A 25,822-nucleotide genomic window follows, 5' to 3' on the forward strand; every position below is an offset into this window, starting at 1 on the left:
TTTAATATGTCATACTGCTTGGAGTCAAATCCTCTTTTGTTTATCACATACATAACTAAACTCATTGGTGGGTTTATCTACATGAAGGTACAGCTACTTTGTGTCTTACTACTTTAGTACTTTTGGAAGAAAGAAGTAATTTCCAAATTTTAAAGTCTTTATTTTAATTAGTTGAAGCATAGTATTATCATTTCCTGAAAGTATAAGAAAAAAAAATCTGCATAAATAAAATATAATAATATCACTGACATTCTCCCTGTCCTTGAAGCTTCCTCTGGCTTTTGTGAGCATTTTTTGAGCAAATTAATGAGGATTCAGTGCTTTTTATTTTATACCAAAATCAGTCAAACTGAAAGGCTTTATCCTGGTTGGGAAAAGGAAGCTGCTATGCAATCTTCTCTGGCTGTCTCAGTTGTTCCATAGGCAGTGTGGGACGTTCTCTGAATCACAGTCAGTTCTGCAGTGGGCTCCCCTGCCCTGTGGAGGATACAAGCAAACAGTTAGTACTTTATTGAGAAACAAAAAAAATTGAAAAGCAAAACCACTTCTCTAATTATAGGTAAGATTTCACTGCCACTGTTAAGTACTTTGAATCTGTGTAATGTAATCTGTGTAATCAGCAGGCTTGAGCTTGCTGAGGGTACAACCTTTATAAAACCATGTTTTGAAAGCCATCTTCTCTGACCTATGTAGGTTATGCCCCATAGATCCTTAATGTGGTTATATGGAATTTTAACACAGAGATTTTAAGTTCAAGGGTGCTTTGTTACATGCATTTCAAAGCTTGGATAGAAACAAATTGTTGCTATCAGGATGGGGATCTGGAAATGGAATCAGCAAGACAACTTTGAGATTTAGTAGCTGAAGGCAGTAAGTGATTTTCATTCCTGTTTTTGCCTTCAGATACCATTACTTTTCTGTAGCTAGCATGTGACTGGGATATCTGCAGGGTCCTGTGTAGTGCAAAGCCATTTCTGTCTTGCTGTGGCCTGAGAATCATACAAAATTTTTGCAGCCCTCTTTTCTGTGAGATCTTGCTGTGTCTCTGGCCTTTTGCATGGTATCCACAAGATAATGGCTGCCTTGCTACAAGATACAGTAGTTTCTGTGCTAGCAAAAACTTCCTTTTTCAGAGTGCCATCATCCAGCATAACTTATTGCAAACGGATTGAGGTTGAATATTAGAAAAACAGCCTGCCTGCCAGAGTAGTGAAACAAGGTGCATGAGTGTGTTGTGGAATTTCCCTCACTGGAGATTTTTGAGAGCCATCAAAAAAAATGAAAGCTGAGGATGCCTGAAGTACATGGGACACTTCTCTACTGCAGGAGACTGAGCTCAGGAATCTCCTAGGTGCCTGCCACTTGGGCTTCTGTTATTCTGTGGGAAAGGAACAAAGCTAGAGTTGAGCAAATACTTAAGAAACAACTTCTGAAAGACTAGAATCCCAGACATAAAAGGTTCTGTTTCATCATAATGTGTGTAGCTTTTGCAAGTATTGGAAAGAGACTGCTGAACTTCTCTAATCTATCACAAACACTTGCTTAAAATAGCGTCATTTGGGATCTGACTGGTTTAATAGTTACCTCTGGGAAAAGAGCTTTGTCCTGAAGTTTTTACAATGCTTGTTTTCCTTCTTCACATCACAACACTATTTCCTTTCCAGGAAGCTGACAAAAGCCAGCAGCTCAGGTGTTGACCCTGCAGAAGAGGTTATTTGACCCTGCAGATACGTCCATAGCCTGGAGCTCTGTTAAAATAAGCATGGCTGTGTGCCGCTGTGGAAGTTCACCTCCCACTGCAGCCCTGACTGGGATGGTTTGTCTCACCCTCCTTCTTTTGTTGGGGACAAAGCACAGCCAGTGTGAGCACATGTCACCAGAGCACCGACCACACCACTGCCACCACAAGGGGCTGGGCACGTTCCGAGGCGCAAGGTGCAGTCAAATTGCAGGACATGTTTGTAGACTTGCAAAAGTGACAGTAGAGAGGTCAAGTCCCAAGGACAGCTCTTCTGATCAATAAAATAATCTGATCAGTTACAATAAACTTATAATTGAATATGTTGTAATGTATATAGCTTCTTAATTTAGGAGATTTTGTGCTTTTTTAGCACTAGTAAGTAGTTGACTTAATATGAGATATTTCATTTTGTTAGTCTGTCAGGTGCTTAACACTAACAATGCTAATACTGCTCATTACTAACACTGTAACAACATGATCTGACTCTTACTGACACAAACTAATTTAATTTTCTGCCTGCAAGTTTATCAAGTCAAGTTATGGCACAAAAATTGTTCTACATTTTGTGAATTATTACTTTACTAGTTAGGACATGAATAGACACATTAAACTTCATGGAGTGAGCCTTTTCTCATGAATAATAGCTTTAGTATTTGCCATATGTAGAATGCATTTCCAGTTCTTTAATTTCAATTGCAGATTTGTTGACATAAGGGCATTGTGTTTAGAGTGAGGCTGTTTTGTTCCTCCTGAAAAATAAGACCGAAGACTGAAATAACATTAGTTAGCATTGTTTTTTGGTCCTGCTGCTGTGACATCTCCTTTATAACTGAAAAAGAACTAATGTCTGGGTTGTGGAAAAAGGTTTGAAGTTGAAACTTTATTTTAAAAACCTTGAGACATGAAGTTCACTTTTCAGAAAACCTGCCACAGATAATTTCTGTGTGGTATTTCTAGTGATATATCTTCCTTTGCCAAATAAATTGTAATATGAAAATTGGAGTTACAAGTTGTTAAATTGTTTCAGGAATACAATTTTTCTTTAAATCATTAATGTCACCAATAAAGAAATTGAGAGGAAGTAGGAGGGATCCATCTCTGATTGGCTTTCTTTGTGGATGTGACAGCTGTTTAAGTACAGAAATTGCTATATCCACCCTCCAAAATTAGGTCAGTACCCCATCATCCATGTAAGCTTCCAGGGATCTGAAAAACAGACCGCATATTTATATCCTTCCCCTACCAGTGGTCCAGTTCCTATAAAACAGAATTCTGTTTGTTAAATATTAGATTTATTAAACCATGCTGTATGGTCACTGAAGATGACCTTGTGTAATTCCATGTTGTTAATACTTTAAGCTTGTGTAAATTGTCACTAATTCTGTGGGCATTGTGGAGATCAAGTGCAGAAACTGGAGGGCTTATCTTGAAGACTTTCTTAAGAAAAGTGTCCAAGTCATTTGAAGGAAAATTTTGTCTGAGCAGATAAGGAAAGTAATCCCTCCTCACCCCAGCCTCTGCTGTAGCCAAGTGGATGGGCTGCAACTGGGGCAGCACTGGGGGTTTACCCAGTCTCTTCAGGGACCTCACTCCTAGTTTTGAACACTTGGTCCAAATTATTGCCAACCACCAAGGCTGGGACATTTCTGAAAACTAAATTGGACTTCTATGTGTGCTGAAATTGCAGTTGGACCATCAGTATCTATGAGATTCTTTAGTACTTCTGGACATTAAGTCCTCCTTTATTAAGTGTATTGAATGTGAAAGTATTTCTGTTTGAAAAGATGTGGGGAGTTACTGTTGTCCCTTCAGCTTTGAGTGAGCTTATGAATGTGCTCCTGATAATAATAAAGTATGTAGAAAAAACTTTGAATCATGTATAAGTAATCATCAGACAGCTTTATAGTGCTATTGCTGTTTCGGTTGGGCCTCTTTTTTTAAAAAAAGGAAAGTAACAGAAGCCCTCAAACAAAAATGTGTGCTTGTGACACCCCAAATCAACTCTATCTGTGTGTATCTCAAGGGAAATTTCAAAATACATATAGGCAGAATCTCTCTTTTAAACAAGAATTTAATCATTTAAAGGTAAGCATGTGTTTTAAGGCAAATACATTTGAGCCTCAGCCCATGCTACAAAGCCATGGACCATATTAGGGCTTGATATACTTTAAAATGGAATTTATTCTTCAGTGCATTTAGTAATTAACTGGTGTTAGCAGACCTGTCTAGACACATGTCTTTTAAAACTTACCCATTTTGTGAGCATTTTTTTCATTTCTTTAGTAGCACTCAACATCTTTGTTTTTGTTAACAATATAGTGTTATTGAAGGATCTGATTTTCCTATCAAACGAGAAATTTCCTGTCGGGAAGGCAGATTTGCGATACAGTAAGCAAAACCTGTATGCTTGTCGTTTAAGAAGTAGTCTGGAAGCACATAACACTTCTAGAAAAAGACATAGAAAAAATTCATGCTCTTTCTGTGACTGTGGTAAACTATCTACATAATTTCTGTGCTCATCAGTAACAGCTTTATGATATCATATTCTGTCATATGTCTACCTTACTATTTTTTCTCTAAAAGGTACAGAATTAGTTTGTTGAGTGTGTTACTACTAAACAATACATTTTTCAATAGAAAGGATCTAGAAATTTAAATATTTGGGGGTGTTTAGCTTTTTGTTCACAGTTGGTTTTTGTTGTTTTGTTTTTTTTTTTCTCCGGGCAGAAAGAATTTAAGAATTTAAATGCAAAATCCTGTAATGATTTCTGCCTGGAGTAATCTTAATGACAGTATATATCCTTCTGCTGTTCAGCCCAGAATAGAGTTTTGGAATAAACCTCTGGGACCTTATTTTGATGCATAATGATCTGGTTACACGCCATTCTGAATCCTGAGAAGTCCTGGACATTGTTTCTGCCCCTTCTCACTTTGCAACATATTTTTAGACAAATTATCTCTCCTGCTTCAATCAATATCCTTCTTCTGTTTAGACATTAGATAGTGGTAAAACAAAAGCTCGATTTCAGTACATACATAGTGGTTAAAGTGATCAGGCTTAAATATGATACAAAAGCTGTTAGTTTTCACCTTCAGCAATGAAACATCAGTACAGCCATTGTTCCTTTCCATTTGTTGTTCATTTAGGGTCAATTGTAATTATTAAAGGTTGATATTAAACCAGCCAGCTCTCTTTATGGTGCTTTTAAGGTAGGGGTGACAGCAATGTGACACCCAGAAGATGCCCAGGGTGAAAAGCCCCTTGTGCCAGAAGTGCCATGAGGGGTCAGGGTTCTCTTGCAAGGGTTTGCCTGGCAGCATCACCGGTTTCTGCATTACTGTTGTACATGGCCCATGCTTTGGCTTTGATGGGGCAGAAGCCATTTAACTAAAGCTTCATTTTTTTTTTTTTTTTTGTCCTCAAACGCTGACAGTTTGGTAACAATCACCTCCAGATTCAGGAAGGGATCAGCATTGTTCCCATTTCAGCATCATCAGCAATAAAAAATGCTGGATATCCCCTCTATTTATGTGTAACCTGTCTTGCTCTTTTTCTGCCTTATTTTTTGCCTTTTTTTTATTTGTTTGTTGTTGTTGTCAGAATTCTGTAAGTACTCAGAACATTGAAGATGAGAAATGGCTATGCAGAATAATCTTGTTGCAGTTAGCGCTCCACAATGAGCCCTTCTCATTTATACTGAAACTGTTTTAGTATGAAACAAGACCTGACACGGTTGAGCCTTTGTTATTTGGTGTGCAGGTCTTTCTCCCCTAATCTTGTTTCCTTTGAAGGTTGCTGAGCATTATGCAGTATTTTCTTTTCTTCTAAATTTTAAGAAATTACTTTTAAGTTGTGACTTATAATTCATGCTTAATGGATACTACACAATGGACAGCATTAAATGTAGTTCAGACAGTTCATTTAAGCCTCCATTTTGCAGGTATTTATGAGTTTTGTGCAATTTTTCATGCCAGATACTTTTGACTTTTATAACACTTCCCTTAGAGCTTGGATTTAAGCATGCAAGTCTTTTGAGTCTTTAAAATTGTAGGCATTACGTATGTATGTACATATGAGTATATATAAGCAATTACATGCTATTGCTTTTCAAATAACTCAGGAGTTACTCTTGGCTACAGTGAAAAGAAGTAGTGGCATTACTGGCTATGGTTTTGAAATAAAATTAGTTCTAAATCTGTCAGTTCTCAAGTACCATCATATGAAACCTAAACTCAATGTGCTCCATCGACAGCGTTCTCCATGAATACTTGGAAATTGTTATCATTTCTTACTCCATCTTTTGAAAATAAAATGTAAGAAATGCATTTAAAAAGGATAAAGTGAATAGTACAGAAGACAGAAGGACTCAAAACCAAAACAGGGAACAGAATGTACATTACATAAAGAAACAGCCTTAACTGAGGGAACTATAACCCTCTGTGACTATTTAGTAGAAATACCATGAGAAGAAATGGTTTATATTGAAACTTGTTAATATTCTGACTATGAAAAATTCACTTAATTTTAACTCCTTTGCTAAGAATAGAAATGCCATGCACTGTATGCAGTATGCTAATGGTATTTTATAGAACCTAATACATACCTCTGTAAGACTTTTAAAAATATATTTAAAAGGCCAATTTTGTTTGGGATGCTAGTATTTTCAAAAGAATGCATTGAAAACACTAGTTGTCTGTATCATACTGATGTTGGGGGTTTTCCCAAATACTCCCTGCTTTCTGCTAGTGTTTACTAATCTTTGCTTTCCTGCTTGTAAATGATGGGAGATATCTGGGGAGAGCAGTGTAGCTCCCTTCCAAAGTAGGTGTCTTCAGACAGATAAATTAACATCTCTAACGTGGCTGTTCAGTATGAGATAAATGGATTTTAAATTAAATATAGACTATTGTGAGTTCTGCTAGAAATAAGTGGTTCACAACCCTGGGTATGAGCCAGAACAGATGTGATCATCTGCTTCTGAGTCACCTGGGACAGTTCCTGCCTGATTTTATGCCTGTGGCCCAAAACAGCAATGTGAATCACATGATTGTTAAGGTTGGAAAAGACCTTTGAGGTCATCAAGTCTGCCTGTTAACCCAGCACCTCCATGTTCAGCACTAAACTATGTACTTAAGTGCCATATGCCCATGTTTTTTGAACGCTTCCAGGAATGGTGACTCCCCTACACCGTGGGCTGCCTGTGCCAATGCCTGACCACCTTTTCAGTAAAAAGTTTTTCCTAAAATTCAGTCTTACACAAGATGCGGCAGTTTTGCTTGGGGACTGTGGGAAAGCATTGCTTATATGTTTATATAGGGTCACAGTGAATAAGTGACTGAACTTAGCGTTAACTTCAAGTTAATGTTAAGCTTGTGGGTGAGCTAATTTCTCTTGTGGCTTCATCTGCTGTGATGAAAGGCTCATGTTCAGTTATCCAGTGGTCAGTCATGCACTGTAATGTCAGATGCTTGTTTAGCCTGAAGAAAAGGAGCATGAGAGGAGACCTTTCTGCTTTCTAGGAGGGTGGAGTGATGTGGGAGTTGGTCTCTTCTCCCAAATAACAATTGACAGAAGAGGAAATGCTATCAAGTTGTGCCAGGGGAGGTCTAGATTGGAAACATTTCTTAACAAATTGTGTAGGTGTACTTTAGAACAGGCTGCCTGGTGAAGTCACCTCACCATCCTTGGAGATACTTAAAAGACATGTCGATGTAGCAGTTAGGGACATGGTTTAGTATTGGTTTCTCGAGGTTGGGATTGAAGGCACTTGAGATGGTATTTCATGTTCGGACTCAGGTGTTTATTATTTCTTATATATGTTACAGTCTCACTACCATGAGTTCAGCAGTTTTTTCATTAGCAAAGCACAAAATGGCCAACTAACTCTTGTTACAAGGTCTTTTAAAACTAAACTGTCCAATTAAGGACACCTAGATTATTTTCCCTTTTAACCCAATAACTGATCCCTCAAAGCCCGCAATGCAGACTTTTCTGTCCAGTCACAAAACATCACCCAAACCCATGAAGAAGAAGAAAGAAGAAGGTAAAGAAGAACAACTTGCCTCTGCCCTAAAACTTTCATCTTGCTTCGTATTTATTTCTATATTCTAAAATCCCAAACTCTAAGTTTTCCACCCTGTAATATTACATACTTCTAACGAACTACACACCCATAATCCCAGTGCTATTAATGAATTCTAAAAGCCTGTTCCACAAACTCAGGTTGAATGCAGTGTTCTCTTGTGCGTCTGTGCCTTTAAGCACAGAAAGTTTTAAAATTCTCAGCATCCTGGATTCCAACAGTTTAGTGGTGGCCTTGGCAGTATTGGGTTAGTGGTTGGACCAAGAGATCTTGGATGTCTTTTACAGTCTCAATGATTCTGTGATTCTATGATTCTATGCTGCTCCGAGCCCTCTAAAGGAGTCCTGCTGCCGACTGACGAGGTGGGGATCACACGCAAGGTGTAGTGAGAGGTGAGGTGGAGGCAGAGCCAATGCTCCCGAACGTGCAGTTCCTCTGTGCACTTCCACGCTAAAGAAGGGCACAGTGCATGGATTTGGCCAAGTGCCAGGCTTTAGTGACAAAAGGGGAATAGCAGACTGACAGCAGAGACTGTTTGAGGGCAACTGGCTAATGGACCTCCAGCATTATCCAAGATAGACCAAGAAAACTATCTTTTCTAACTACAGTTAGAGGATCCTTCTCACACACAGTGATGCTGTTAGTGTGGAAGTGATTTTTGATAATTGAGGCCTGCCATTCAATCTGATACTTTCAGATGCATTGCTTGTATCTGTTTTCAAGTCAGTGCATTTCTGAAAAAGATACTGTTTCATTATTTTATTTACACTGTAAGTATTAGAAGGGGAAAAATGGAATTTCATTAAAGCATTGAATATAGAATTGAAACTAATGCAGTGAAAGTAGTTTTAAAACTTTGTTGGTACAAACAAAGCAAACAAAAAAACCCCAGTGTCATGATACTGCTTTTATGTAGCCAAAACAAGAGGAGCATTTTACACACTCTGAAAAATTACAGGTGCTTTATCTGTGAAGAATTGCACTTAAGATGAAAAAATGAGCAAAACAGTACTGTAGACTGATTATCATATCAAATGTGTATTGTGCACTGTCAGAACATCTTGTTTATTTTATGTAAGTGCATAACTTTTTGGGAAACCTTTCCAGAAGAGTTTGATTTCTGGGGGGAAACCTTTCCAGAGTAGTTGAATTTTAACTTTCTCACATCCAGGTTGTGCATACTGTAGCAAAGTGTACAATCTGGATGTTAACCAAAAGAGCAGATGTATGTTAATATAGAATTATCTCCTATAATAGCTTTTAAAAGATTTCCAGCAGATTTGTTAAGTCAGTAAATCATTCAAGAAGCTGGAAAAATTAATCTTTTGTTAGATTTTCAACTATTTGTTACATGTTCTTTGTGGAAGACAGTCTTCCTCTTAAGGAACTGTGATATTTATTAGACATTAGAGTTTTACTTAATACCTAAAAATAAACAAAATTGACAACATAAAAATAAACTGTCTGGTATTTCTCATCTCTTTATTGGAGGGCAACCTACAACCATTGCTTTTTGGTTGTTCTTCAGCATAAATAAAAGGGGTAGCCTTGTGTAGGAGGCAGTGTTTATTTACTGAGAGCTCACTTCAGAATAGAAAAGGAGTGCCATTCTGGCCGTCACACAGGTGTGTCCTCTTAGGGTGAAAACCGACTCTGAGTATGAAGTGTTTGTAAAACATTAATGTGTATGGAGCTTAGGCTCTTCTGTGCATAAGTAAATTTGCTGGCGTCAAGGAGTTTAGCCTTTGCTCTGCAGTGAAAGACCTTGATTTCTGTTCATCTGTGCTGTTTTTTTCCCAAGATGACTGTCCATTGTTTAATTCAAGACAATTTTCTAGAAATTCTTTAATTGATACCTTTTATATTTAAAACCCTCAAAACCAGGATTTATTCCAATGTTTTTTTAAAGAATTTGAGACTTTTTATACATGGAGTTGTTCTCAGACTTTGAATTTTCTATGTGTTGTTATTAGGTACTGTACTGTTGCTTGGACAACTCAATCATGTACAGGAAAGCTTGCAGCAGACCAAAGCTGGTGTTTTTAGGCCCTTGTAATGAGTCACAGTAGCTGAAATTCAAAGAATGATAGGTGTTAACTACAGATCAAAGTGTTATATGCCCCAAAGTATTGAGTGCATAGATTCAGCTGGCAATGGATGACTGAATATGGTCTTATAGTCTAGTTTGCCAAGGCATGAGTGGCTCAGGGAATGTTTGTAAAATCTGTTTTTCATTAATAATTGTGATCTGTTCTTCATTTCTAATTCATCCTCAGCTTTTGCCTAATGCATACAGAATATTATGATGGTGTTAGTGATATTTAAAAAAATCCTTAAGAAAGACCTAATGCACTTTGAAGAATTTTTTTCCAAATGTTTTCACTGAGTTATATCAAGTTCATTTTATATTTCCTCTACCATTAAATCTCACGTACAATTGGAATAGGAATTGATTAAGAAGAACAACTTCCTTCCCTTGAACATTTTGCTGAGCATGTATTAGTATCAAAGTGGGTTATTAGAGCCTGAAGCTCAGATCCTAATCAGGAATTTTATTAAGTAGTCACTTCTGGAGGGAATATTTTGTTCTGATTGATAATGCATATTTTTACTCAGCTTTCTTGCACTTGTATCAGCACTTTCTGAATGGACAGGGACATGGGGGATGTTGGGATCTTTTTCTTCTCCTGGAGATCAAGGGAGGTGAGAGTCTAATCTGTTAGGAGAATCTAACTGTATAATTACTGTTAAGAGGTTGTCAGTGTGCTTGATAGTGATAAAATATAGAGGACTTAATCCCAATTTAGCGTGAATTTACAGATGAAGCTTTAGAAGAATTAGAAGTTCCTGTACTAAGCAATGAAAACCTTTGCCCTCTGGTAATTTATGCTAAAAATGAATAAAAAATACACAAAACTTAAGGAAGTTATTTTGCACTGCTGGGTACAGGGGATTATTTTTATTTTTGAAGGATATCTCCCTATGAGTAGCATTTGAGTTTCCCCAGACTTGTGTCTGTGACAGCCAGTGCTTATTGTTTTTCTCTGTGTTTCAGCCCCCAAGGACAATGAAGAGCGTGTGTTCCGGGAGCGGATGCGGCCCAGGAAGCGCCAGGGTGCCGTGCGGCGCAGGGTGCATCAGGTTAATGGACACAAGTTCATGGCCACTTACCTTAGACAACCAACATACTGCTCACACTGCAGAGACTTTATATGGTATGGAGTACCTTTGGCTTCGCTTTCTTTGCAGCTTTGAGTTGGGGTGTTAGCATACCTTACTGTTTCACTGAAGTGAAAATGGTATAGAGCAGCAGTTCTTTTCGTCTTTGTTTTGACATTAACCTGTCAACAGTGTTGCAGATGATAACAGAAGGCTGTTAAACCTCCATTACAAATATTAGAATTGGTTGTATTTGGGGTGGTTCTCCTTTGAGCCACAGAGTTCCATATTTCCCTATCTAATGCACACTAAATTCCAGGTAGACAGCCAGTCTAGTATTATGCAAGACCTAAGTGTATATTTAGACTTAATATTAGACTTCTACATTTTGTCACAGTGACAGAATTCTTTGTTACATGATTAAGAATCACCATCTTTCTTCTAAGAAATGCAAAGCTCCTTTACATCCTACTGAAGTTAATGGAATATGGGTGTATTATATGCCTAATGACACAGAGATTTTGGTGCTCAGTGTACAGGGTCTTTATTATTACAATGTACACCAAGAACTCCCTTTTAGAAATTATTTACATTGTTTTGAGTATTTTCAATTTTCAGATAGGGAGAAGTGGTGGAGACATTGAGTTTTCAATTGTTTTTCAGCATCTCCTGATATTTTCCAAAGTGACCTAGAGAATCTGATTTACACATAAGATCTGATGTGATCGACAGTAAATATTTCTTAGGAGTGTGTAATGAATCAGTCTTTCTTAATGTAAAATGATGTGAAATGTACATGAACTCAACCGCATTCCTCTAAAAAGTGCATGGCGGTTATGCTTTATGTTGGCTAAGGTGATTTCAAGTAATATTGACAAATGCAGTCTGTCTATTTAGAGGTGTGCTTGGTTATGATTTACTATTTTGTCCCCTTTCTGTGCACGCTTTGGCTTTGTCTGTTTCACTATAGTAAATCTGTCTGTACCTCTGACTGCCTTCATGGTCTCTCATCTTTCCTGTTACCTCTCAGCAGCTGAAATGTTCCTACTTTGAACTGATCTCAGTCTAGGCATGCAACTATCATATGATTGGTTATGAAAAGCTTTTCTTTAAACATGTGCATATCCAGTAAAGGGAAGGAAAAAATGTTTTAATTTTTAAAAATATTTCCTCTTCATTTTCTAAAACACTTTATTATTTTTTAGGGGTGTAATAGGAAAACAGGGATACCAATGTCAAGGTAAGAGAAATTCTACACAAGGATAGTTTAAATAGATTTATTATGTTATATAAGTAATAAGATATTTTTATCAGGCATTGTATATGTATGATGCTAAGAATTTAGCACAGGATGATCCGAATAAGTTTGTCTCAACAAGTATACAATCTTTGCACCAAGTCACAGTAATTTTTTTCAAAACAGTTGGTCTCAAGCACCATATATGAAGTAGGAGCTCAGCTAACAGTTGTGAACATTAGATCCCAGATATATCTTCATGTATATCCATCTAGGGAACCACATCTGTGGATCTTGGCTTCTTCATTTTTCAAGTCTTGCATTTTAAAATTGAGAGCTCTTTATTCTGCTTAAGATTCTGTGTCTAAAAATTCCTGGTAATTGCGAATACTGTAGTTTAAATAGATGAGATAATTATAGAGGTCATCATTAGAGAAGGTTATAGTGAAGACTGCACAAGTGCTTCATTTTCATCTCCCATTTTTCAACTCAATTTCTTGTACTCCTACTTCTTTATGCAATCACCTCTTGGAATGATGTGTTAGTACTTAATTCTCATCTCACAAGTAGAAACCATCAAATCAGTGATGGTTTTTCAGTTACAAAAGACTGGACGAAATCTCATTGTAAATAAGTAAATGCCATTTTTTAATAGAGCTTTACATGCATTAATAAGAATTACTGTATCAAATCTCATAGTAAATAAGTAAATGCCATTTAGTAAATAAGTAAATGCCATTTTTATAGATCTTTACATGCTGTAATAACAATTACTGTATTAACAGACAGAGGTATCTGGAGAAGTACCTTGACTTCTGATCTATTTTTTTTCTTAAAACAACAACCAGAACCGGAGAAAGTGAAATTCATTACTTCACTATGAGGGTTTTTACTTTGTTTAATGACCTTGAATTTTACAGTATGATAGACCTAGTAATCATTTATCTTATCTGTCATATCTGCAAACATTATTCATTGATTAAGTAATCAGGATGTATTTTGGCAAAACATTTTTGCCTCCTGAAACCTTTTACTGCTATCAGCTTAGGATAATGTGTTACTGTAAGAATATTTGACTTTTTTTCTATTCTTTTCATTTTTACAATGAGTTATCTTCATATCTGTTTTCCTTTGAAAGCTCTTTAAACAGGAAGTGTTTTTGCTGTTGTGTCTCATGTAATGTGGAGATCATGGACTTCATCAGATAAACAAATCACATTCGTAAAAATCGAGAAAAATTGTGGTTAACATTTCAGAAGATAATTTGTAGTTTTACAGATGAGATATTTGGCAGATATGCTTTAGTTATCTTAAAATTCTTTGGTCTTTTGAAAGTCCATTATCTTCTGTTTTTGTAAACCAACTTATTTCATAGGACACACCAAATCACCACCAGTCACTTGCACACTTTCAAGTTCCAGTGGTTCTAGTCTTCTGAGATCAGGATTTAAAATTAATCTTCATAAAATCTCATTCTTTTATCTGCTTTTGTCTTTCTAGTTTGCACTTGTGTAGTTCACAAGAGATGCCATGAACTTATAATAACAAAGTGTGCTGGCTTAAAAAAACAGGAAACTCATGATGAGGTAAGTGTTTATATATTAATTTTTCTGTATAAAATTCTGTCTTTGATCTGTTCAAAATAGTATCTCTGTTTAATCAATCGATGCTACAGACTTTTTTGTGCCCTTCTGGTCATTTTGTGGTGTAGCATTTACTTTGGAATGCTAGATTGCTATCACAGTTTTATTTGCATGGGAATTATCATACAGAAATTTATTTCTGATTGGTTTACTTTCTTGTAACACCTGAGCTCAAAGTTTCAGAGAGCTCTTTCTACTCCTTTTCACTTTTAACATTCTCTCTCCATTTCTGAGTTAATACAATTCTTGTCAGTTTAATTCAGAAGAAGGAGGCTGGGATCCCTCATTCCCCTGGCTGCATTTTGTGTGGCTGAGCCATCAGCAGCTGATAGGAGAGCTGGGATGCTTGGGTGGGTATCTGACACCAACATAGACAGCTGACCAGAATTTGCTTGCAAAGTCTCACCTCAACAAAGACTACATCCAAACTGTCAAAATGTAGTTATGGGTTTTTTTAAAATAGTTTCAGTCCTAGAGTATAAACAGTCAATGCTTTTTCTTACACAGAAGTTTTTGGTTTGTGCTTCAACAGAAAAGCAAATGTATGCTTACTCTCCTGTTGTTTTGTGCAACAGCATGGGCCTGTTGTCTTTCACCAAGGGCTTAGGTGAGGTGGTCTTTGGGTGATCACAGTTCCTTGGCCACATAAAAACCCTACATTTCATAATTTTATTTGTTAAAAACCTACATTCACAGGATTGGAAAAGCCTACCTTTAATTTACTTATTGGAGTTGTATGTAGCAGGGCAGTTGTAATCTATTCTTTAAACTTCAACATGAGTTCGACTGAGTCACTAACTCATGATCTCATTTTTTCTGTGCAATTCACTAGCATTTTCCTTACTGGGACCATTCTCCAATACCTGGTCCACAACCAGTATTTTACATCCAAAATGTACTCATGTGCATACAATTGTGATAAAGGACTATGTTGGGCTAGTGCTGGTTTTGTGTAGTACTCACAGGAATATACAAATCTTGTGCAGGTTTATATTCCCAGGCTCCAGACTGGTGGAGACTTGCATACTTTGCTGATAGTCTCATTGTTTAGAAGGGGTACTAGATCACTGGAGAAAAGCCAGTGGTAATAGAAAGGGGAAGGAAAAACATAAAAATAAATCTCCTGCAGTGCAATGGCCACTCTGAAAACTTATCAATGACATCCTTTAATTAGTAAGTAATCATACCTTGGAATTCCTGAACACGACAGGTTATCATTGTCATTTTCATAATCCAAAGAAGAGTGGGATATGAAAAGGTAAATGGTTTATGATATATTTATTTTTCTAGTCTTGTATTAGTTTGGCCTCGTATTCCTAAAACAATTGGGAGTGACTTCCTTGCCTTCCACATTGAGATCTTTCCTGATAGCTATGTATTTGTTGTTCCCAAAAGTACTAGGAAGTAGACTTTAGTCTTTATCTCTTGGACAACAGCAGACCTACCCCCTCTTTTCCCCAGATAAAGTAGTGAAAAGAATTCTGGAGTTGGAGTGTATGTAATGCAGTGGTCATCATCTGAGCACTGATCTATTTCATCTCATTTGAATTCTATGTGGTTTCAAAATGCAACAGGGCCTCAGCATATACTGATTGCAAAAAAATTAATTAAAATGAAATATGCTGTGCTGTCCTTTTTCAGCAAGTGGGATCCCAGCGTTTCAGTGTCAACATGCCTCACAAGTTCAGCATTCACAATTACAAAGTGCCCACCTTCTGTGACCACTGTGGTTCATTGCTCTGGGGTCTTTTGAGACAAGGTTTACAATGCAAAGGTAAGGCACCACTTCAGAGCTTTTCTTTTTCTTTGTGAGTAGACTTGGAAAGACTTCAAGTCACTATGTCAGCATGTACAGAAATAAATAGAAGATAAGTAGTGGAGCAGTGTAAGGATTTCCATCATGGTTAGAACACAGTCCTTACCCTGTTGGCAGCACCAGTCAGTAACAGATGCAGACATTAGAAACACATTTTGGATTCACTCCTGTGTAGATTTATTGCCACGCAGGATATCAGAAGTTAACAAAAAATGATGAGCAGGACAATTTACATACCTTCAATTTATATGCCTTTTGTGTTTCAAGGTTTGTTAAACTTTTTAAACATCAATCTTCCAGCTACTTTTCCCTTTAATACTCTTTTCAAAAATTGCTGTTTCGTATTGGTTAGAGTAAGTAGAACCAGTCCTGTGTGCCCATGTCCAGAATATAAGGTATTCCGATACCCACTTAAATCATCCTTTGTGATGGTCTGCTTAGCCCCTCTATTCCAGAAAATAAAGGATTATGTTCTGCCACTTAAAGACTATATACTCTGTACAGAATCTATATGTGAAAATATGGCTGGAAGGTGCATTTTTTTCATTTTAGTTGTCCAAATGGTGAGAAAAGAGTATGAACAGTTGTAAGGCAAAGTAATATTTTAGAAATAGTTAATAAAATACTTCCATTTGTAGGTGGAAGGAAATCATGTAATGAAGGAAATGATTATCAGGTTCTTAGGAAATAGTGCCTAGTGGAATGTTAAGCATTTTCATTTTGTTATGCCGTAGGAATGGATAGGTCCATCTTCATAAATACAAAAATCATGTTGTGTACACCTCTCAACAGCAGAAACATGGGGCTACACGTATAAATACATTATCTATAAAAATACATCCTTTGCAGTATTTAGGATGACACATAAGTATAGGTGAAGGTCAGACCTGATGTTTCATGTCACAAGTTGCTGAGCAGCAAGGGAAAGAAGAAATTTCTTTCACAGCAAAGTTATACACACTGAGACTTCTGAAGTTCAAGCCTTCCTTTGTGGTTCCAGCTAGTGAACAGTGAGGAAGTGTTAGGCTCTAAATGCTATTACTTTGCAGCTATTGACGATTTTACTCAAATGCTGTCTTAATTATGGTGGAGATGCGTTCAGTGAAGATTTTCAATTAAATCTGGGCTTTTTTCCTCTTTGATTTTTTTTTAGTGTCTCTCTACCTAATCTGGGCATACATGAGTTCTCTTTCATATTCTATTTCAAGTACCATACTGTTCATTTGGTCTTAACTGTTATTTCTCATACTGTGTAGCAGATGCATAGAAACAATAGTGCAGAGAGTCTGTTGCTTTCTCCATGTTCATAAAATTATTGCCTATAAAAATACACTATGCAGTGTTCTCTGTGTGAAATCTAGAACTCACCTGAATTGAAAATGTCATTTTCTCTGTGCTTGGTTTTCTCTCTTTAACAAGTGCTGTGACTCCCTTCTTCAGAGATGTACTTCCTTGCCCAGTATAGTTATTAACACCATGAGGAGCATATAACAGAGATTTATTCTTCTTCAGATTTTTTTTCACTGGTTATTCCTGTGCATCTTTTTACAAAATCCATTCATAAAGTTGGACTGAACAAACTTTTCCTGCTATTTCGAGCAGCTTGGCTCCTCCATGTCCACTTTTATGGATCCTAGCTCAAACGTTTTACTTACTGCTGAGGTTTTGTCACTGAAAATACCATGTTTAGCCATTTCTTTTTGCTCTTCTTGTGAGCTGAAAGACACTTAAAAAGGAAAGTCACCAGCTTTCTGAAGCACATGTTATGGCCACATTCAGTGCCTGGGTATAGTCACAGAGGCAAATGTGTTTTTTTTCTTTAGGGACTGTACAATGAAAGCTTTGTTGAAAAATATAATTAAATGTAACATTATAAATACATATTCTTATAATTTCCTTTTCTCAAAAAAATAAAGAAGTGAGAAGTTTGAACAATTGAATATTAATCTAGGATTTAATCACACTTGCAGCTGTGCTCTCTTTATGCCTTGCTCCACAAGAGGGCACTGAAGTCTCAGATAAAATATGTCATCTGCTCCTAACAAATCCACACTTCACGAGTTTTAATGGAACTATGTTCTTGCCTCTGCCCCATAATTTGGAAGCAAAGTAACCTTTTTTTTCTCCTCATCATAATATAATGATAGAGATTTAGGGGAAAGAGCTTAGTAACAAGATTGCCATCTAAATAAAGTAGGTGTTTAACCCTTGATTTTTATTAAAACTTAAAGTGCAGTCAGTTTTATGGCTGCCTACACTAGAAGTTAATCTACTTCAGTAAAACAATGTAAGAAGCAATAATACATAAGGATTTAATATTGTGCTTCCCATAGTGGACAGTTAAAATCCAAGATCTGAAGGACTTTTCTTCTAATTCAAATTAATTTAAGAGTTACAGGATGATTCAATACTTTCATTTATTCTTGTGTCTGTTCTGGGCACTGTATGAAAATACAACTCTACGTTTTCATATCAGAAGAATGATAATCAGGTTAATAACTTTATATTAGCATTGAAGTATACTGTCAAATCCAGCTGTTTTCCTACTGAGATTGTATTTATTTGAAGAAGGTATTGATAGGTCCAATAAGATCTGATTTAGGTAAGGCAAATGCATGCCAAGACAGTATTTAGTTTACTGTATTACTTTGTATTTCCTTGCAGTTTGCAAGATGAATGTACATCGACGCTGTGAAACAAATGTGGCACCAAACTGTGGAGTGGATGCTAGAGGCATAGCTAAAGTTCTTGCAGATCTTGGAGTCACTCCAGATAAGATCACTAATAGTGGGCAAAGGAGGAAAAAGGTAATTTTACTATATATTGTCACATTAAAAAAATCAGAGAAGTATGACAGTATTGTAACTTTATTAGTTGGAATTCATTCCTACTTAAATAACTTGCACAGTAATTTTTTTATATGTCAGTACAGACCTAAGACTTTGAGTTTTGTTTTGTAAGTGTAAATCATCTATTCTGAACTTTGATATGAAATTTATTTTGACCTGGTACAACATTGCAGATCTAGAATCTATAACTTCTGGAAGGATTTTGAGGAAGGAAATTTGACCGACAGACAATGTCTGGCAACAGTTAAAAACATAAATGCTTGTTATGGCTCAGAATTGGCATTGAGTAATTGATTGGCAGACAGCACTACTCCCTCCATAGTGTTGTAAATGTTGATAAACAAGCAATGTGCTGATTCTCATGAAGATGAGATGTTTGCCAAATGACAGTTCTGGAGTTATCATGCCTTTCATAGGAATAACCAGGCTGTTCTAGAAATAAAAAGCATTGGTCACCCCAAGTACATCCAAAACCGATGGAGTTGTACCTGAGTGATGATGAGAATGGGCCCACACTTTGTATCTCTGTTTGCGTGATTGTCACAACAGACCCATCAGTCTCACAGAAAGAGGCAATTTGTGCCATAATTTCTTTAGGCATTGATAGTTGCTTTTATTCATTTTCTTGCTTGTTGCACACTGGGATCCCCTGTACACTGTTTTAAAATGTTACAGAAATGTAGCAAACTTGAGGATTAATTAATTGATCTGACACTCCTGGGAAAAGGTGTTGTCATGTTGTTACTGCATGAGGTAGTTTGCAGTGCTTGCTGATACATGTTGTAGTTAAATGTATTTACTGGATGAATTTACAGACTCATGGTGGCTTCTCAAAACTTTCCCACCCACTGGGTAGTACACTACGTTTATTTTGTCTTAAGAACCTGTTTTTCTTTCAGTTGCCTGTGTTTTCTCTCTTTGTATTATGGCTTCCATTTCATGTGACGCCATCTACTGTATGGCTGATGTTGTGCCAGTGAGAATCCATAGGGGTAGAAGATCTTCACTTTCCTTCATACTTCTACTTTTGAACTAAAGTTGTTGAATTAAATTTCCTCATGGCACAGGGAGATCACCCCTTTTGGAATTGTTCTTAGCTAATTGCAGGTGCAGAGACTCAAGCACCAGTTCCGGGATGCACATCGTCAGAAGAAGATAGATCGAAATCAGCACCAACATCTCCATGTGATCAAGGTCAAACAAATATTTTTATTTCCTATCTAACCTATTTTGTCACACATTTTCCTGGAGTAAAAAAAATCTATGATCATAAGCCTCTATAGAGGCAAATTAATAAAGCAGTTACCTCCAGAAATTGAAGCATTTAAAGTTATGAACTGTAAAATCTTTTAAAAAAAGGCCTGCTTCTCATTTAATTTAAATCTGTGAAATTAGATTGCTTTTAAAGTGAAAATTATAAAACAGTCATCTTATGATATTATTACATTTACTACATGGGTCCTTGTCAACAAAATGCATTTATGGAAGTAGTTTATATATTTTGTTGTAAGACTGGAAAATGTTTTAAATTGTAACACGGAACTTGAGATAGCCTTTATTTACCTGAAAAGCCATCTGTTAATAAGTTTTTGAGATAAAATTGACTCCTTGTAATTCTATGTTGAACATTTGTAATAATAAAAGCTTCCATCCACACAGGATCTGCTAGCATATCCACGTGGTCTCTAGAGGTTTCTTAAAACCATGTTTCCTTTTAGCAATTTATTTTGTGCATAGATTTGGACACAGGCATTTTAATCTTCACTGATATGACCTGATTTCATTGAGCTGAGAAGCTGATTGATAGAATGTGTTTGTCAGCAGCATTTTTTGAGTCTGTTAGAATTGTCTTTAAAAATCAGAAATCTGTGACCTCTGAATACAGAACTGATTTAAATTTGTCAACCTTTTGGTTTCGCAGAACATTATTTTCGTAAAATCATGATTTTTAAAGATATCTGATGTTTTGTTTAAAATAAGAACCAAGAATTTGTTTACATTCTCTCTTTAATTTGACCGTTATAGCTGTGCAGTAAAGTTGTTGCTTCCAAGGCCATCAGGCAGAAGTACAATGCAGGAGCTCAGGGCAGACCCTGAGGACTGTTAGTCACCAAGACTCTCTGTATTTAATACTGAGAAACCTTCAGAACCATTTAGCAGAGCTACACAATTGCTGCTTGAAGCAGCACTAGGAAGTGGTCAAACACTTTATTGGCAGGCATCTGATAACAGCTGGAGCTGAATAAGATGCTCCATTCATGTTGACTTCAAGGACTGGGACGCCCAACTGTCCTTTGAACTTTTGGAGACACAGCTCTAAAATACTTAAGCAGGAAGATGAGTAAGTGCTACAGGAAGATAGGGATATTCAAAACAAAGTACTTCTCTGTGGTACAGGAACACCAAAAGTCACTAGAACAACTATTTGGCTACTATTCTGACTTATCTTTCAAGTTTTGGATATGTCATTTTCTGAAGTTCATTTTAAAAGGCCACCCTTCCTGTTAGAGCAGGGGTTTGGCTGATTACTGTAAGGTGGAGAAGCGATTTGCTAAATATGTACTCTTAACCACAGAATGCTCTTAAACCCAGCATTCAGAGATGATGAATGTCCCTTCCCACACTGGTACAGACTAACAGGCTGGTTTTCTGACACTTGGTCAAAACTAACTTTTCCTCTCATTTCCACAGAAATCAAAGAGCTGGAAAACAACATTAGGAAAGCATTATCTTTTGACAATCGGGGAGAGGAGCACAGAGCAACAGCTACAACATCAACAGACAACCAGCTTAACAAACCTGGGGAGAATGGTGAGAATGGGGAGGTCAAACAGGCCCAGAGCAAGCGAATAGGTCTTGAAGAGTTCAACTTCATCAAAGTATTAGGAAAAGGCAGCTTTGGAAAGGTGGGTAGCTTTCCCCCCACACTTCTTTTCTTCTTTTCTTTTTTTTTTTTTTAAGCTAGTTTTCAAGGGTGGTTTTGACTGTACTGATTTGGAATTGTTCTTATCGACATTCAGAAAGTGCTTCCAGCCTAGGGGTTTTCTTAAACTGATCAAAGTATCAGTCTCCTGGTGTGCTGGCCTTGTCTGTACTTTAGCTCACTTTGTTAACTACAGTTAAGCCATTTGAAATAAAATGTCAGTGCTTCATTATTTCAGGATATGGCTGATGAAGACACACATAGTTACATACATACTGTTCAACAAAATTGCTTGTGGTCAAGCAGGAAAAGTCAGGTCAGATATAATGTTTTGGGTTTAATTTACTTTCTTGGTAATTCCCAGTTCCCAGTTCAAATTTACTTATTTCACAGAACATTGTGTGTATTTGGTTTTCCTCAGTGGGTGTGTTCAGTGCTGGAGGAAGAGAACTGAAGCATTTCCACTCAGATATAACAGGGCTTAGACAGCTGCCCAAAATACAGTGTAAGCAGCAGAGATGTAACTCACCAGAGTTCTCATAATAGGGAATTGGTGAGGGTGGAAGGGGCATTGCTGTGTTTATAGGGCTTATAGATTTTCTTTCCACACTGTTGTGCACCATGGAATCAAAGAGGTGCATTGAAATATGAATCTGTTTCAGAAGTACACTCTTCCTTCCTTGATATTACGGGAACTTCACATGCAGGGGAACAGGGCTGAAGCAGTTCTTTTGTGTCCCTGTTTTCTAATCCTTTCTCTGAAGATTTATCCTGGCTCCAAGCCAGAACTGACCTTAAACAGAATATAGGGCCTGAACCTTAAACAATAGTAGTAGTTAAAATCAACAACTTGAAAGCAGCTGGAATGGTAACTTTGGATTGTATACAAAGTCCATCACACTCAAATCTCACTACCAGAAGTGGGAGATAAAAGTGGGAAATAAATTTCTGTTTTACATCAACTTCCTTCCTTGTTTAGTTTTTGAGACCTCACTAATAGGTACTCATTAAGATACTTAACTAACAAACAGAACAGATACTGTCTGTTTCAAATTTAAAGAATACCAGAGGTATATACTTCTAAAATTACAGTACTTTACTTTTTATTTTATAAATTGCAGCTTCATTTAGGCAAGTATGTAACCATCTTTCCATTTTCAGTGCAGTCAAACCCATATGAAACCCTGCATTTCTGCGTTTATGGCATCTGTTGTTCATACGTAATGAGAATTTTTCTTTGGTTTAGGTAATGTTAGCTGAGCTAAAAGGAAAAGATGAAGTATATGCAGTGAAAGTCTTGAAGAAAGATGTCATACTTCAAGATGATGACGTAGACTGTACAATGACAGAAAAGAGAATTCTGGCATTAGCACGGAAACATCCATATTTAACACAACTTTACTGCTGCTTCCAGACAAAGGTAAGCTACATGAGTCTTTTACCAGTTTCTGCCCAAGGAATAACACTGATTATTTCCAGACTGAAAGAAAATAACATTAAAAGTACAGCAATATTTTGAACATATTTCTGGTAAGTTTTTTGGCACTTCAGTGGAATTTCACATTAGTATTGGCTGCTGTTAAAAAGCATAACTATTATTACCTTGTAAGTACCAGGAGATGGCAGTAAATGAGTTAAAACTTGTAAAAACCCACATGCACAAAATAGACAAAAATGGTACCTACTGAGGTTCCATTTTCTGTTTCTTTAGTACATTAATAGAGTGTATCATTTGTTGAATTAAGTCCAAATGTTTTTAGCATCCAGTGTGCAATACTTGTGTGTAGATTTGCAGAAAAGCAATGACTATAAGATCTTCCAGCAAAATTATCAGGAAAGATGAATAACACAGTGGGAAAGCCACAGGAAAATGGCTAGTAGGATCAAGATTATAGTGGTTTGAATATAGAAACAGCAAACAATTAATAGGTTTATACAGTTCTTAAAATAGTGAAAATGTGCTAGCATTTTATATGCTTTGAAGTTGGCACAAAGCAGTGGCCCAGGAAGGTGTATGTCTGTAGAGGGTGTTTAACATATAGGATTTTATTATATGTGGGAACATATTCTTAAAATGTTTTAACATATTTTTTTAAATTTATAACTAGAATTAACCATGCTTTTCAGATTAAAGAAGTTATTAAAAGATTGTAGTGGAGTGAGGTGTAAACTCTGTGAACAGAAAGGGACTTTTAGGACTGAGTGCACTCCTTGGAGCGTAAATAAATATATCAGCAGCCTGATGTGAATCATATGTCAGAACATTGGTAAAAATCAGTACTACATTAAGTAAATTATGGCAGAAGATTCTTCTGCTACTCCTCCAATTTCCTGGAGATTCCTTTCCTTTTGTATTTTTGGTCTGCTCTTCTCTCTTTTGTACCATGCTTTCTGCCTTCCTCCTTGCTCTCCAAAGCCATTCATCAAAGATACTCAGAAGTTCTTCTCACTGCCTTTTCTCTTCCCAGATCTCTTAACAGAAAGAAATTGTAGTTTATGGCTTTTCTTGAGCTCAGTGGAACTCATACCGAAGTGGTTTATAGTTACAAGTTCTAGGCCAGTGTCTCTTACCGAACAATCAAAACTACACCTAGTGATACCTAATCAAATTAAAAATCCATAGTTGAAAAATTGAAGGGTTTTCTTGAGAATGTCCTATGAATAATTTACAAAGAATTCTTTCTAAAGGAATGAAAATACCAAACACCAAAATATATGAAAAAGCAAAAGCAATACATCTGCTAAAAGTACACATTTTTTATGAATGGCAACAAATGAAAATGTACCAAGTAAATTAGTCACTGAATGATTTTCTCAGGTTCAGTAGAAAAACAGGTAGAAAAACTTGCTTGAGCAAACATATTCTGTGGTTTAAATTGCTTCATTGAGACAAAGGCTGTAGTACAATAGGTTTTAAGTGTGTTTCACAGTAGTATATAGTTATTTACACTGCTATTGTGTGCCATGGCATGGCGGCTGTACTTAGCAGAACTGGTCCCTGAAGTGATCATGCTGGAATTAAATTTTACATTTCAAGTAAGAGCATATTTGTCATATACACCCTGACTTAATGGGAAGATTGACTCAGTATTCATTGTCAAAGCACTTGGAGGTTGTCTTTATGTAATGAGATTACTTGCTTTGTTCCTCTTTCACAAAAATGCAGATGAAGAAATTTGACTTTATATGCTGCAGTGTTTTCCTTCAGTAATCAGCTGAAAACACTGCAGAAAAGTTGCCCAATATGCTTTTCACAGTAAGTACATTTAAGTATTATTTATTTTTTTACATGGAGCAGACTTTTCATTAGTGCCACTTACTGAATGAATCTATTATTATGGCAAGTAAGGGATAATATTTTAAATTACTTTGGAATTCAGAAACTGTGCCAAATAATGCCTAACACTAACATGTATTATATACTAGTGTGGTTTTAGCCCTATATATCTAATCTCTCTTAACAATTCCTTCTAGCTTCCTTACTTTAAAGAAATACTCTGATATTTCTCATGTTCCTGCTTAATACAAAAGCAAACTTTGATCAAACCAATTTGCTTTAAGCCCATCAAATATTGAGCCACCACCACCCCCCTGCCCTTATCAACATTTTAGGTCTATTTTTAAAAAATTATATTCAAGTATTGTACTTCAGGAATAGTTTTGAAATAATGTTCGGTGATCTGGAAGTTGAGAGAGTTCCGAAGCTTGGGATAAAGTGTGCAAAGCTGATACAGGATGTTTTGTCTGCAATAGTTTGAGGAATGAGGTCCACAAAGTCCTACACAGCAGAAAGAAGGTAAAATCTACAGGCAGGGCCTCAGCTGATCTGGATTTTTATGTGGAAGGAGCTTAACTCTTTTAGTGCAGCATATCTTGTAAAACTGTGTCACCCTTGGACAGTATTTTTCAACACTCTTACACTATGGCAGCATTTCCCTTCTTGTTTTGCCAGGGTACGGTCATTGTGTCTGTCAGCGTGTTCAGAGGTTTGAGCTGTGTTTTGCCTGTGGTGTCTCAGTAGGAATGTGAATGATGAATGCTGCATTCTGTATTTGGCACTCCCATGGCAAAACCTGCCCAAAGTTTAGCATACAGGGTACAGCATCTTTGTAACAACTGACCTTTGCTGATCGTCATCTTTGGTTTATTCAGTACTTCATTGTGTAGGTACTGCATTCTCATTAAAGGTATTGAGAAAACATAGGGCATTTTCAAGGTTTGATTTTGTTTCCACTCTTCCTCATATCTTCTCTTTTTTCTATGTGTCAGTCTCTTGATTTTTCAATAAGGGGTATCTTACCTGACAGTAATCTGATGCTGCCCAGTTCCCCTCTTCAGTGTCCTCTTCCCTCCAAGCTCATACCCTGCTTC

At 36.7% G+C, this 25,822-nt stretch overlaps 1 protein-coding gene across 2 annotated transcripts in view; it reads left to right on the forward strand.

Moving 5' to 3' along the window:
* PRKCE (protein kinase C epsilon) overlaps positions 1-25,822 on the forward strand; it is a 287,835-nt gene that overhangs the window by 166,635 nt on the left and 95,378 nt on the right. For both annotated transcript variants that reach the window (XM_068185893.1, XM_068185894.1), the window contains exons 3-10: positions 10,880-11,039; positions 12,189-12,223; positions 13,721-13,806; positions 15,505-15,637; positions 18,344-18,486; positions 19,626-19,722; positions 21,220-21,434; positions 22,698-22,871. In XM_068185893.1, the coding sequence (XP_068041994.1) occupies positions 10,880-11,039; positions 12,189-12,223; positions 13,721-13,806; positions 15,505-15,637; positions 18,344-18,486; positions 19,626-19,722; positions 21,220-21,434; positions 22,698-22,871 (1,043 nt within the window). The remainder of the gene's footprint in view (positions 1-10,879; positions 11,040-12,188; positions 12,224-13,720; positions 13,807-15,504; positions 15,638-18,343; positions 18,487-19,625; positions 19,723-21,219; positions 21,435-22,697; positions 22,872-25,822) is intronic.

Source organism: Anomalospiza imberbis, chromosome 3 (genome assembly GCF_031753505.1).
Source record: "Anomalospiza imberbis isolate Cuckoo-Finch-1a 21T00152 chromosome 3, ASM3175350v1, whole genome shotgun sequence".
Classification (NCBI taxonomy): domain Eukaryota; kingdom Metazoa; phylum Chordata; class Aves; order Passeriformes; family Viduidae; genus Anomalospiza; species Anomalospiza imberbis.